This window comes from Rhagoletis zephyria, unplaced genomic scaffold (genome assembly GCF_001687245.7).
Source record: "Rhagoletis zephyria isolate East Lansing unplaced genomic scaffold, Rhagoletis_zephyria_1.1 Rzeph_scaffold_02976, whole genome shotgun sequence".
Taxonomy (NCBI): domain Eukaryota; kingdom Metazoa; phylum Arthropoda; class Insecta; order Diptera; family Tephritidae; genus Rhagoletis; species Rhagoletis zephyria.
In genome coordinates, this window is record NW_016160060.1 from 59350 (window position 1) to 71306 (window position 11957).

Below are 11957 nucleotides of genomic sequence, written 5' to 3' on the forward strand. Positions count from 1 at the left end.
GTACTATTGAAACCTGCAAAATAACCTGTTACCTGAAAAGGGGCTGGCGGGGAGGTAGCAATATTCCTTCTCAGACAAAAAAGGACTCATCTACGAGCCCTGATAGGAATGATTTCGGGGCACAAGCCATAGGGACGACATATGGTCACCATAGGCATCATCGAAGAACCACTGTGTACATCGTGTTTAGAGGATGAGAATAGTACAGAACATTTTCTCTGTGGCTGTCTGGCCTTCGCCAGACTCAGATGGTGTATTTTTGGGTCGAATGTATTGAGAATGGACGACATACATTCTCTTTCCCTCAACAAACTGCTAAAATTTATAAAGCAGTCCAGTGTTTTTCATTCGATTCATTAATTTTTTAGAAAAGCGATTGTCCTGTTCCTGTGAATAAATTTTAAATAATAAAAACTAGTTGAAAACCATTGTGGTGTTCTCCAACAACGAAAAAACTACAATGGTAAAAGTTTAAATTTATAAAAAAAGTTTTCACCAACATTAATTTTTTTCAGAATTTCTAGAAAACTTGCAGCATGTTTTAATTGGCTGAGAATTCGTGTTGACTTTTTTATCTCAAATTTCGAGCGCAAATGCCTAGCACCATCAGAAAAATAAAATTAAGAATCAACGCGAACCCTTAGCCAAGTTAAACTTCCATTTTATCATACTAAATTTAATGTGCTATAAAACTGCACACCTAAAACGTTTTGGTGAAGCTCTAGCGAAAATTTGTTTATAAATTAAAAGTTTTACTTTTGGCATTTTTTTCGTTTTGGAGGGACACTATAATTTTTTTCAACTGGTTTATTTGCAGGAACAGGGGAGGAAATTTTCTTAAAAATTGCAAGTTTCTCTGCACTCTGCATTAAACAATTTAAGATAAACAAATAAAAATTAAAAAATCGGGCTCGACAAATCCCTTCTAATTTTCATTAAATTCCATTTAAAGCCCCAAATTCGGTTGAAAAATGAAGGCCCTATTTTGAACAGTAAATTCCAGTTTGGCACCACAGGTTAATTCGTGGTATTTACACTATAGCATGATTCAATAATTAAAGGTTCGATAAACTGACAGTTGTCTCACTAGCTCCGCTCCCTTAGCAGTGGCATTAAGTTGCTTCTTCGCAAATTTACTTGAAAATGTGTAGCTTTGCTGTGAAATAGAAGTATAAGCTTTTGTGCAATATGTTTATTTGTATATGCATATGAAGCACATTTAAATTGTTTTTAAATTGGATGTTTACATAAATCTCATAGTAGTTTTATTTTAATTTTCAGTCCTTTCGCAGTTTTTATATAGCTAAATAGAACATAAATTACGTTATTGACGAAGATATCTTAATATTTCGTTCAATATTTCGTTTAAAATGCCGAATTTCCTGCAAATTGTCAAAAGCAAGTAAACAAACGCAAGTGGCATCACAAATTTTAAATGTCACTTGGATTTTACGTGGAAAATAAAAATTCAACAGACTTGCAAGTAATGTTACGTAAAAATGGTATAGCAGTGCAAGTATGCATACATGGGCGTAGCCAGGTAGGGGCAGGGGTTGCTCGAGCCCCCCCCCCTAGCTTTCAAATTTTCCTTATATATATATAAAATAGTTCCCTGAAATGCCAGCTTAATAGGGTCAGGGGGGCTCGACCTAAATTTCATTCTGGCTACGCCGATGTATGCATAAATGGTTAATCTGCTTTTACGTATTTAGACTTTTGGAATTCACGATGCGTTTCAGTTTATTAAATTTATTCATTAGGTTTGTTTATGCTTCGTTTTTACTTACCTCTGGTATGTCATCAGGAACTTTGCCCATCCATGAGAGCGATAGGATTGTGCAATCACATTTTGTATTCACATTGCGCTCGAAATGCAGATGCATTCTGCCAAACAAGTATGATGGTTATACTTTGAGCTCGTTAATGGTAAGTATTCAATCATACATATAGGGCGAGCATTGACGATTTTAAAACTGAAATTAAAAGGAAAAAGTTTTACGAAACTTTTTACTGACTGAATGAAAAGTAGAAGTTTACAAAAAAATTTTTTAATTTTTTTATTGTACGCAGATATTATGTATGTAGGTTTTTTCAGACTTTGTAGTCCGTAGCCCAGTAAAAAATGGATTTTATAGTTCGGAACTTTTGACGCATTTTACTTCTATTTTACACAGTCTTGCCCCCGAATTTGATACGAAAACATTTCGCCATATACCAATTTCTAGAAAATCGAATTCCAAATGTTTTTGTACTTATGTTGATTGCAGTTAATGTGGATCTGTTTTTCTTTTAGTAATCTAAATATGTTTGTACGTATGAATGCATAATACGCGAAAACTTTCACTCGTCATATCAGATCTGCACCGTTCGTTCGATTTTACAAAATGAGGTATCAAATTAAAGGGATATGTAATAAATTCTTATTTTTTCAAAAAAGAGTTGCCACCTGAAAAAAAAAAAATAAAATCAAATTATTTTTAAATTAAACCAATTATTACACCATGAGTATCGACCGAAATGGTTTTGAAAAGGCTTTATTTCTTAATTATATGTATGAGGGTTGCCGCTTGTTTCAAGTTCGACTCAAACAAAGGCAGAAAATTGAATTGTATGTATATCGTGATATGGATGTCAAATTTTACAGGAGAGTGAAAAAAGGTTTATTCTTGATAGGCGGTATTTTCTCTGGCTATTATTTTACAAATCTGTTGTTTTAATAACGATTTAACGATTTGTATGCATAAATTTCGATGCCTGGAGTTCAGGATTACCAAATCTCATTTTTGCCACAACGGCGATTTAGGCGGTTTTGCAACTGGTTGATGGGCGGAAAATTGGAAAATTACATTCATTGGGCTAATCGTAACACAGGAGAGTTCGATATACTCAATGGTGCAACAGGTCGATTTAATCTGACCTTCACGGCATCTTTTCTCACTTGGCTATTTTTTAGTAATAACTCGACTACAGCGCCAACTGGCGGATTAAATTGTGAAACTAAACCATCCAGAGACCCACTCAAATACACAAAAAGTTTCGTTAAAATCCGTACAACCATTTAGGAGGACTTCACTCACAAACTCACCTACAGAAGAATTGTAAATACATTCAAAGAGATCTAAAAGTCGGTAAATTTGTAGGCCTTACGCTCCCTTTTCAAATAGCCCCAATTTTTCTCCAAGAGTGTGGGCTTGATTTCATATACATACATACATAACTCCATACGAAGTTCCAGTACTGTACCATGAATACTTTCAGAGATATGCAGTATGAAAAATTCGGTTTGTATGGGAGGGGGCGTGTCACCTTTTTCCGATAGCTCCCATTTTTCTTCACATCTCCATACCAAGTTCCAGAACTCTACCATGAACACTTCCAGAGATACATATTTCATTGCTGGATATTCTTTTTCATTGTGTTGTTTTTTTATTTTATCCTTTTTATATACAAATACGCAAATTGAGATCGAAAATTACTTGCAATTTGGAGAATGAAAATTGACTTTCTGATTTAATGTTCTTTACCGATATGATGGACCATTTGCCAAACTTGAATTTGTCTCTTCAAGGAGAGAATAAAAATGTTTTTGATTTGTGGAAAATTATTTTAAGTTTTGAGGCTAAACTACGTCTTTTTATAGGGGAAAGTAAATCCCTTTCATAAAAATATTGCCATTGAGCCACAATTACCCCTTGACCTTGAAAAAAAAATTGGTCAAAAGTAGTGTTCTTTCAAAAAAACATGAAAAATCCAACGAATATATTCCAAAAAAAAATTTTTTTGTTTTTTTTTTTTATTATACTGATATTCCATTACCAATTGGCGCCAGTTGGCACAGCAAAGAAACGACTGGCGTGCTTTTTTGAAATCGGCAAAATAAGAAGAAGAAGAATATTATAAATTTTGGAACGAGAAACACGATTTCACTGTTTAAAAAACGAAAAAAATTTCAACCGCTCAATAAAATAAAGTAAAAATAAGTGTGAATAACCAAAAATGTATCCCTGCAAGCGATTGGTGCAAGCTTTGTGGTAACCGGCGGATTTGAATAAGAAATATAAAAGTTACACCTGAGGCGATCACCGTAACAAGTCTTAAAAGATATCTGTGCGGTTGCGTGCCTTCCTTTGCAGCGCCTTAGGCGACATATAGCGTCTGCCCCTTTTCCCCGATATCTGTCCTCTAATGTTGGCAGATGTACTTTCAACCAAGCTAGTGCTTGATAACTTAGAAGAAATTGAAGCCGTTTACTTCTACTTTCTGACGTCAATAACTATGAACTTTGCTTTGGTCCGTATGTCTGGTGTATAAGCTTTAACCCAGTTTTTTTTTGTTTTTGTATATTGAACAAAGTCGCTACTGAGATAAAAAGCGGTTTGGCTGGCGCGAATTTAGCGACAAAGTTTTTCCAACTACAAAACCAGCAGTTCTGAATGTCTCTTTTATAAAATCACACATTTCAATTCAAAGAAATGCATACTTACATACATTTGTATGCACCTACATTATATGTACTAACTAAATAGAAATTCTATTTTCCGTTCACGATACTTTGTTTTTTTTTTTGTTTCTCTTTGTCCGGAACTCTTCATAACAGAGAAGCCAACTGGAAAATTGCATCACTTAAACGACGGCGATCGAACTTATTCCTCCAGTTGTGTTAACAAAAACCAAATATTATATAAGTAACAGCACGCATATATGTATGTATGTACATATGTGCATGCATACATACAGATACAGTTAGTTTTTTTTTCGTTTTTTTTTTTTACAAAAACTGTGACATTGAATAGGCAAGCATACACTGCAAAGTATGTATTTAGTTACGTATACGCAATGTACTCATTTATGTAATTATTCACTAGTGTTTGCAAAGGATTAGTTCGTGTTATAACAAAACAAGGTGTAGCACATTTGTTAGGTACACAAAGATGTTTAAAAAAAAACTTAACCAGCTCTAGTAATATACTTTTGTATGTGCATGATATGTATAGATATTTGTCTGTATGTATGTATGTATAAATGTATGCATATGCATACATTTGCTTGTAGGGTAAGAGTCTCTTAGTACCAGCTTATTATGCATAAACAGTCGCAAGAGTAGACTTTCTTACAGCCAAAAGCAGACTCACTCACCTCTTGTTTTAGTTGAAGTTTGAGTTTAGAAGATTATGAAATTTTTCTTCAATTTGTGCTACTATGCATTTTTAAGGCATATAAAGTTTGCAGATCGACTTTAAATGAAGAAAATTCAATAACCAAATGATTTTAAATGTACTTTAAGCATACATAAATGCATATCGTCGTTTAAAGTAGATAACCGCGTATCAACAAAATGCGAAACCGCGTATTTCAAAATGGTTCTCTTTTTTTATAAAGCAATCACATTTCTGGCTAGTATATTTCAGGACGAATGGATAAGGATTGAGCCAAGAGCTAGTGTGAGCACATCCAATTTTTGGCAGCAAATGTTACTTGCGCGGTTTTGTACTTTAAACGACAATATGTACATACATATGTGTGTGCACACGCACCGCTTTATATTTGCACAGAACTCGGCACTCAAAATCCGTTGTAAAAAGGATGACGGCTCCGTTTAGGATTGTCCACACGAGGGCAAACTTTAAAAGACACTGACATCGTTGCTATTTTATTTGAACCCATTTAATCCACCACACCTACTACAAATATGTATGTACATACATAAATATGTTATGTAGAAATGCCATTGCTGTTACTATCTAGAGGGATGAGAGCACGCCTGCGCAATATAAATATAAACACAAACGTCAATGTTTGCAGGAAATGCTATGTTGTAGTTTCCTATTTACAAGATATGTCGCTATTTCTTATCACTGTTGCATTGGTAAAGTGTCAAGTGTTGGTATTTTCACATTATAATTTTTTCCCGCTGCTGCTGTTGCAGGATTTTTGAAAAATCGATTTTCGCTTGACTGTAGGTTTTGAAGAATATTTTGTTTTTTTTTTTGTATATAAAAAGATGTAGGCATTCTGAAGGAACGATAAGAATCTAGAATTGAAGATTGACAAAGAAATGTGCAATTTTTGTATTCACTTTTACCTACATATTTATTTATTTATACTAGTGTTTCACTTGTATGTAAATCTAGTACTTCTATGTGCACAGTGAAAATTTCTTTCAAGCTACTGGTTATTGTATGCACTACCACTATATTTATTTGTGTCTCGTATAATTTTCTGTTGAAGTTTAACTACTAAATTATTGCACACACTACTAGGTACTATATTTTAATTTGTTTATTACAACCGGTTGCTAAAACCGAACCGTTGCACTTCTTTTGGCTATCATTCCGATACTGCTGCTTGCAAGCTTTTCCCAGTTAAGGAAAGGGTAAATGTAGAACTTGTTTACTGAGCTTTTTGTGCAACAAAACCATTGTGTATGCAACACTTTAGTGTTAAAATGCAGCATGTAAAAATTTTAAGCGGGCTGTCCATAGTTTCACTTGTATTCGTTCTTATATTTATTTATACACATCCATATACTAATTTACTACATATTTATATGTAAATAAACGTATAAAAAGAAAGTACTGAGTTAAAAATCCTTTGCAATCCGAACTCGGGTACCTAAATTGTCAATATTGTGACTTGATTATTATTTTGCTAGAAAACCAGGCTTTAGGGTATACATTGAAAACCTACAACAAGATCCAAATAGTGACACATTAGGGCTGTTGTTGAAATGGTCTAGGATTTGCAGTTGGAGTTGCATTTGAAAATTTTATACTTGTTGCCATGACAACCGTGTGCATTTTATTGTTGTGAATTTACAAATGCAATGAATATGCAAATGCAACAGCATATGCATAGGCTCCTGAACAGCCCTAATATTTAAAAATCTCGCATATTTTCAGCTATTGATTTTAAACTAGCTCGGTTTAACATGGACACTATCCGTATAAACTTTATCCGATTAAGTTAGCTTATATTCCAGTAACATCTTCCAATGAAGTTTTACACTATTTAAAAACTCTAAAGGAGTCACTGAAACTGATCATATTCCGACTCGTTTCCTCAAAAACTACATCTGCGAACAAACAAGGCGTTTTCCGTCAGCATGAAAGGAATCTTTCATAGTACCACTTCACAAAACCGGCAGCAGGTCTTCTATAGAAAACTATCGATGCGTAGCGAAACTTTACGCTATTCCAAAATTATTTGAAGCAGTTATTGTTAATCAGATGACATATTCTATATCTTCTTCAATTTCACAATATTGACGCGAGTTTTCTAATTTACTAATTTATTGGAGTTCAAAACTCAGGGAAGCCACTTTGACCGGATTCTGTGTNGCAATTTCATGTAGATCAAAAGGAAGGTGTGCAGCAAAGTGAATTTTTGGACTCGCCATTGTAAAAGGCCATGCAGAGTGCATATTTATATTTGTCGACGGTAGCCAACCTTATCCACTGATGCATTACCTCATACCAGCACTAAAAAGAATCAGGTACTAACAAAAATAAGTAGGTAGTGAAGTTCATGTTTCATATTTACTGTGGAAACTGCTTTTGTATGTATGCCATTGCCAGCAAACTAAACCAGCACTTGCGTACCTATGTACTTACTACAATTCACCAAGGAAAGGCCAACATGGTTCCATGTAGAAGCTCATAGCTCACACACATAGCACAAAGCTCGATTTGGTATTTAATGCATCACCTCGCCGGCAGAACTGCTTCCACTTTTTAGCCAGGATTGCGTCCGTAGCAAACGAAAAAAAAAAATATATCGCACGCATTCCTTTTGTTTTCACTATTACACTTTGCCACTGCACACTTCGTTTTGCTTTGTAATGTCTCAATAATTTAGTCCGGAGATTTTTTTCCTGGGCTCGAATCGTCACATACGATATCGTACTACTCGTCACGTAAAAACCCATTTTTCGGATTATGGCATACGTGAACGTACTCTGTGTCTCATTCAGCTTATACTGCCTGACGTATCCCGTAATTTTCTTTCGAATCGTTTTCGATCAGTGAACGGATGTTACGATTCGAGCCATGTAAGTTCATGAAAAGTGTCAAACGATCAGCTGATTTACATGTGCAAACAAAAACAGAAAGCGGTGAAAGCAAAGAATCTTATATTTGTTAAAAAATGGAAGTAAACAACGAAATATTTAAATATGTTTAGATTTTAATAATTATTTAGTGATATTTCAGCCAAATCAGTGTAGTACCAATGACATGTAAACAAACCGTCTGACGTTTTTACAGGAAATAGTGCTTTTTGCGTTCCTATGCACTTCTGCATCTGTTCTCCCATTTGAGAGCGTAAAATTATAATTTGACAGTTCCACAGGTTTTAGTCCGAAGTTCAAAGGAACAGACTAAGGAAAAGAAACTCCGGACTAAATCCTGTAACTTCTGACTAGGAACAGTTGCTCAGTTACTCTCTCAAATGTGTTCCCACTTACAGGTTTTATGTCAATAGGAACGACTTCCTGTAAGTTCTGACTAAATCCTGTAAACCGGACTGCTATTGGAACAGACTAACTAAATGTCAATGTTAGTATTAGGGCTCGGAATCTCATGCAAATGCATGTTTTTATGGGGCATCTTTAAATGGAAATGGGTAAGTTATCTTTAGTGCATATTTTGCAGTAAATGCATGGTTTTGCATATTTTGCCAAAAATACATTTATTGCACATATTTTAGTATGTTTTGCAATAAATGCATGTAGTTTTTGCATAATTTTCCTTTTTTGGATTTGAAACTATTTAAATTTAGTGCGACATCTCCTGACCAAAAAAATACCTAACATTTTTTCTCAAATATTCATCTAAATATCTTCTCGGATAGCCACGCGGTATTTAAGGCACTCTCTTCTACCTGTGTTAGATCTCAACTAGTGGACGGCTGTAGGAGAGAGCTTGCCTATATCTCCGATCAATACGAAATTACCCCCGGTCCCGGGATAAAGGAACGTTTAAGGAAACGAGGCATTGGTGTACATGTGCGCCACACTCAGATAGATAAAATGGAAATTTATCACTCGAAGGCCAAGCAGAGATGGAATCGTACAGGATCATACAGGTTTACCAGGGTGTCCGGCGACCATTTTTAATTGCTTGTCGCCAGGGTGACAATCCACTTAAACCAGCCAACCATTCATCTGAACCACTATTAAACTGTCAATGTTTCTATTTACACAAGATCGTAAAGGCTGATTCACATACAACTTTCTTCGCTTTGCTTGATAGTTCTTTGCTTTGACGTATAAGATCGATGTAGGCATATGCATGAGTATGCTCACATAAAAAACGTTTGAAGCAAAGCAAAGCAAAACGAAGCAAAATCTTGGGCAACTCTCAACTTTTGCCCGCTTTGGCAATCAGCTGTCAACATTTATCTTTTCTTGTGCGCTTGCATTTGCATTTAATGACAAAAATAGGGTAAATAGGAATTTTTATTGCTATTATTAATGCATGTTATTATATTGCTATCTATTTTACAGATAAAAAATATGGGGGAAAAGGAAAACGCAAAAGCTGTCAAAGCGTTTATTGTAGCATACCTTCTGCGTTTCGCGCTTTGTTGTCAAAGTTTGAACTGTCAAGCAAAGCGAGGAAAGTTGTATGTGAATGGCCCCTAACTGTCTGCTTATTTATAAACTAATTTTATACATAAATATTTATTTAGGGGATTCATAACCGTCGTAAAATCTTAAGCTTAAAATTTTGTATGTAAAATAACGGTTGAAATGGTTTTACGGGGCGCTAATTATATGTTTTTAAACTGTAGTTAGAAATCCTCTAAAACCATTTTAATCATTACTTTACACGGAAAATGTTAAGCTTATGATTTTGAGACGGTTAGCAAGTCTTGTGAAAGCCCTTAATGTATTTTGAAGTGTTATTTATTTCTGTACCGGCAATAAAATATAAGACAAATATTTGTAATTGCATATTTTACATGTTTATATCGCATATTTTTGAATTTCGAGTGCATATTATATGCGCATATTTTAGATTTTTTAGTGCCTGAGATTCCGAGCCCTAGTTATTATACATTTTTGATCGTTATTTATAAAATGTTTATGATCTTGACTTCATATGCCACCAAGTGGAAAAGTATTCTCTTTCGATGTCTTTCTGAGAAATAAGCTTCTTCGACTTGCGCTGACTTATGCTCTAATTACTTCTACTTTTATTGCATAAAATTCAAAAATTTATTAAAACGTTTATTTTGATATTATTTTTAATTAACGCATATATGTATGTACATATGTATGCATAGATAAAAGAAAAAATTTACATTTACCAAGTGTTTATTTTCATCTAAGTGTTTCATAATGCGGTCCACTACTTTCTGTTGCATGATCTTGCACCATGCCAGCTACTGGCTGATTTATAATATACGCATTGCTGACGGCTCCAGTATCGGACGACACAACCACTGCTGCGGGGCTACCTCCAGAAGCATTTGCGTCATTTTCGGTAAGAGCTCGTAATTCTAACTCACATATCAACTGTGAAACGCGCATTTTCGCTTCGGCAATTAATTTCGGTGATAAAGCTTTGACACTGGAACTAACGCTTTCAAAGAATAGATCAACGTGATTTTTGTCCTTAGGAGACGATTGTTGATTCGGTACACCCATGAGATCTCTAAAAGAGTCCATTAGATCGTTCTTATCCTTTTGAATTTGCATCAAGAGCTTCATTCTTTCTTTTTTAACTCCAACTTTCTTGGGACTACTAGCCCGCGATTTTTCTTGCTTCAATGTTGAACTTGTCGGCAGAGGGTCACCGTGGCCATCAGTAGATATGGCTTCCTGTTTTAAAACAGTTTCATCATTATACTCTTCACCTGGTGCAGATTCGGTTTGAACAAATTGAAATGCTGTTTCACTTTCAGGTTCACCTCTATGTAAATAAAATGGGATATTAGATATATTAGAAGATATTAATGTTTAGTTATTTGACAGCTCAGTTCGGAAATTTGCAAAAAATACCATGTTTTAAAACAAAATTATTAATAAATTAGTGCAAAAATATAGTATGTTTCTATACAAAGCGTAGTCGCTTGTATACAAGAGTTTGTAAAAGTTTTTTTTTTGATTCGGGTCACGAGTTTGGGTACAGCGACCCAAAATCGTCGTACAAATAACTAAACCGTAACATATATTAAAGTATCAATTAAGCCAGCACAGGAAGTGTCCGGAGGGCTCTTTTGTTTTAGCTTACCCATCAATGAACTCGTCTCCCGTATCAGCGCCGAGCTCTGAAGCATCTTGTGATGACGCAAAAGATGAATTGAACTTCTTACGTTGTTGATAATATTTGCTGCGCTCCTGACGAATACTTAAGTTTTGGCGCGCTGCACCTTCGCCTTTACTCACGAGTATTTCCAAATTGCGTACATGCTTTGTAGTGCGTTCATGTCGCTGCAAGTGGCAGCGGTTGCAATCTAAACGACATTGACATGCTCGACAGAAAGGTTTGTTAGGATCATCCTCACAGCGTGTAAGCCAGGGGCTAAAAATATTTAACCATTTCTGGCAGAACTTCTGTGCATATTTAGGTTTATTCTGAGATGTCTGCTGCTCCTTCTTTATGGACTTGCTTTTCTTTTTTGGTTCTTTCCTATCAACAAACACCAAATGTTATAGGGAATTCACGAGTTCCACATTTAAGATTAGGAAGAGATGTTGTAACTTACCATTCTAAATCGGAGGAATCGTCAGAAAAACTCATATCGCAAATAATAAGTCAAAGTGCAATGTTTTTTACTTAATTTTTTCTGCAATTTTCGTTCAGAAATTTTATTTTTGGGAATTTACTGGACAGAATAATCTGAGCGTCTTTCACTACGGCCTTACCAGAGCTGCCAGATTCATAAAGTATTTTTAAACAAACTTTTGACTAGGGACACGAATTTCGATACGATACGATACCATATCGATACTT

At 34.9% G+C, this 11957-nt stretch overlaps 2 protein-coding genes across 3 annotated transcripts in view; both read right to left on the reverse strand.

Annotated features, from left to right (window-relative positions):
- The window catches only part of Tusp (WD40 superfamily protein Tusp), a 33156-nt gene extending 26837 nt beyond the window's left edge, over positions 1-6319 (reverse strand). Inside the window, exons 1-3 of one of the 2 annotated variants that reach the window (XM_017622936.1) lie at positions 5535-6319; positions 5137-5234; positions 1788-1973 (exon numbers count right to left, since the gene is read on the reverse strand). In XM_017622936.1, coding sequence (XP_017478425.1) covers positions 1788-1883 — 96 coding nt within the window. In that variant the 5' untranslated portion in view covers positions 1884-1973; positions 5137-5234; positions 5535-6319. Of the gene's footprint in view, positions 1-1787; positions 1974-5136; positions 5235-5514 lie in introns of both variants that reach the window. The other variant, XM_017622935.1, reaches the window with a different exon arrangement.
- A 3718-nt stretch (positions 6320-10037) lies between these two features.
- On the reverse strand, positions 10038-11877 carry LOC108368152 (protein suppressor of variegation 3-7-like). The gene is made up of 3 exons (XM_017622938.1): positions 11710-11877; positions 11235-11633; positions 10038-10913 (listed from the first exon to the last, which is right to left on the reverse strand). The coding sequence occupies exons 1-3, from the start codon at positions 11742-11744 to the stop codon at positions 10322-10324; spliced, it is 1026 nt and encodes a 341-aa protein (XP_017478427.1). The 5' UTR covers positions 11745-11877; the 3' UTR covers positions 10038-10321.
- Between the last annotated feature and the right edge of the window lie 80 nt (positions 11878-11957).

Excerpts from the sequence above, each read along its gene's own strand:
- LOC108368152 (XM_017622938.1), bottom strand. The coding sequence starts at position 11,744 with ATGAGTTTTTCTGACGATTCCTCCGATTTAGAATG. Across the intron at positions 11,634-11,709 it reads GATTCCTCCGATTTAGAATG|GAAAGAACCAAAAAAGAAAA; the intron begins GTAAGTTACAAC and ends GTTTGTTGATAG. Across the intron at positions 10,914-11,234 it reads GGAGACGAGTTCATTGATGG|AGGTGAACCTGAAAGTGAAA; the intron begins GTAAGCTAAAAC and ends TTATTTACATAG.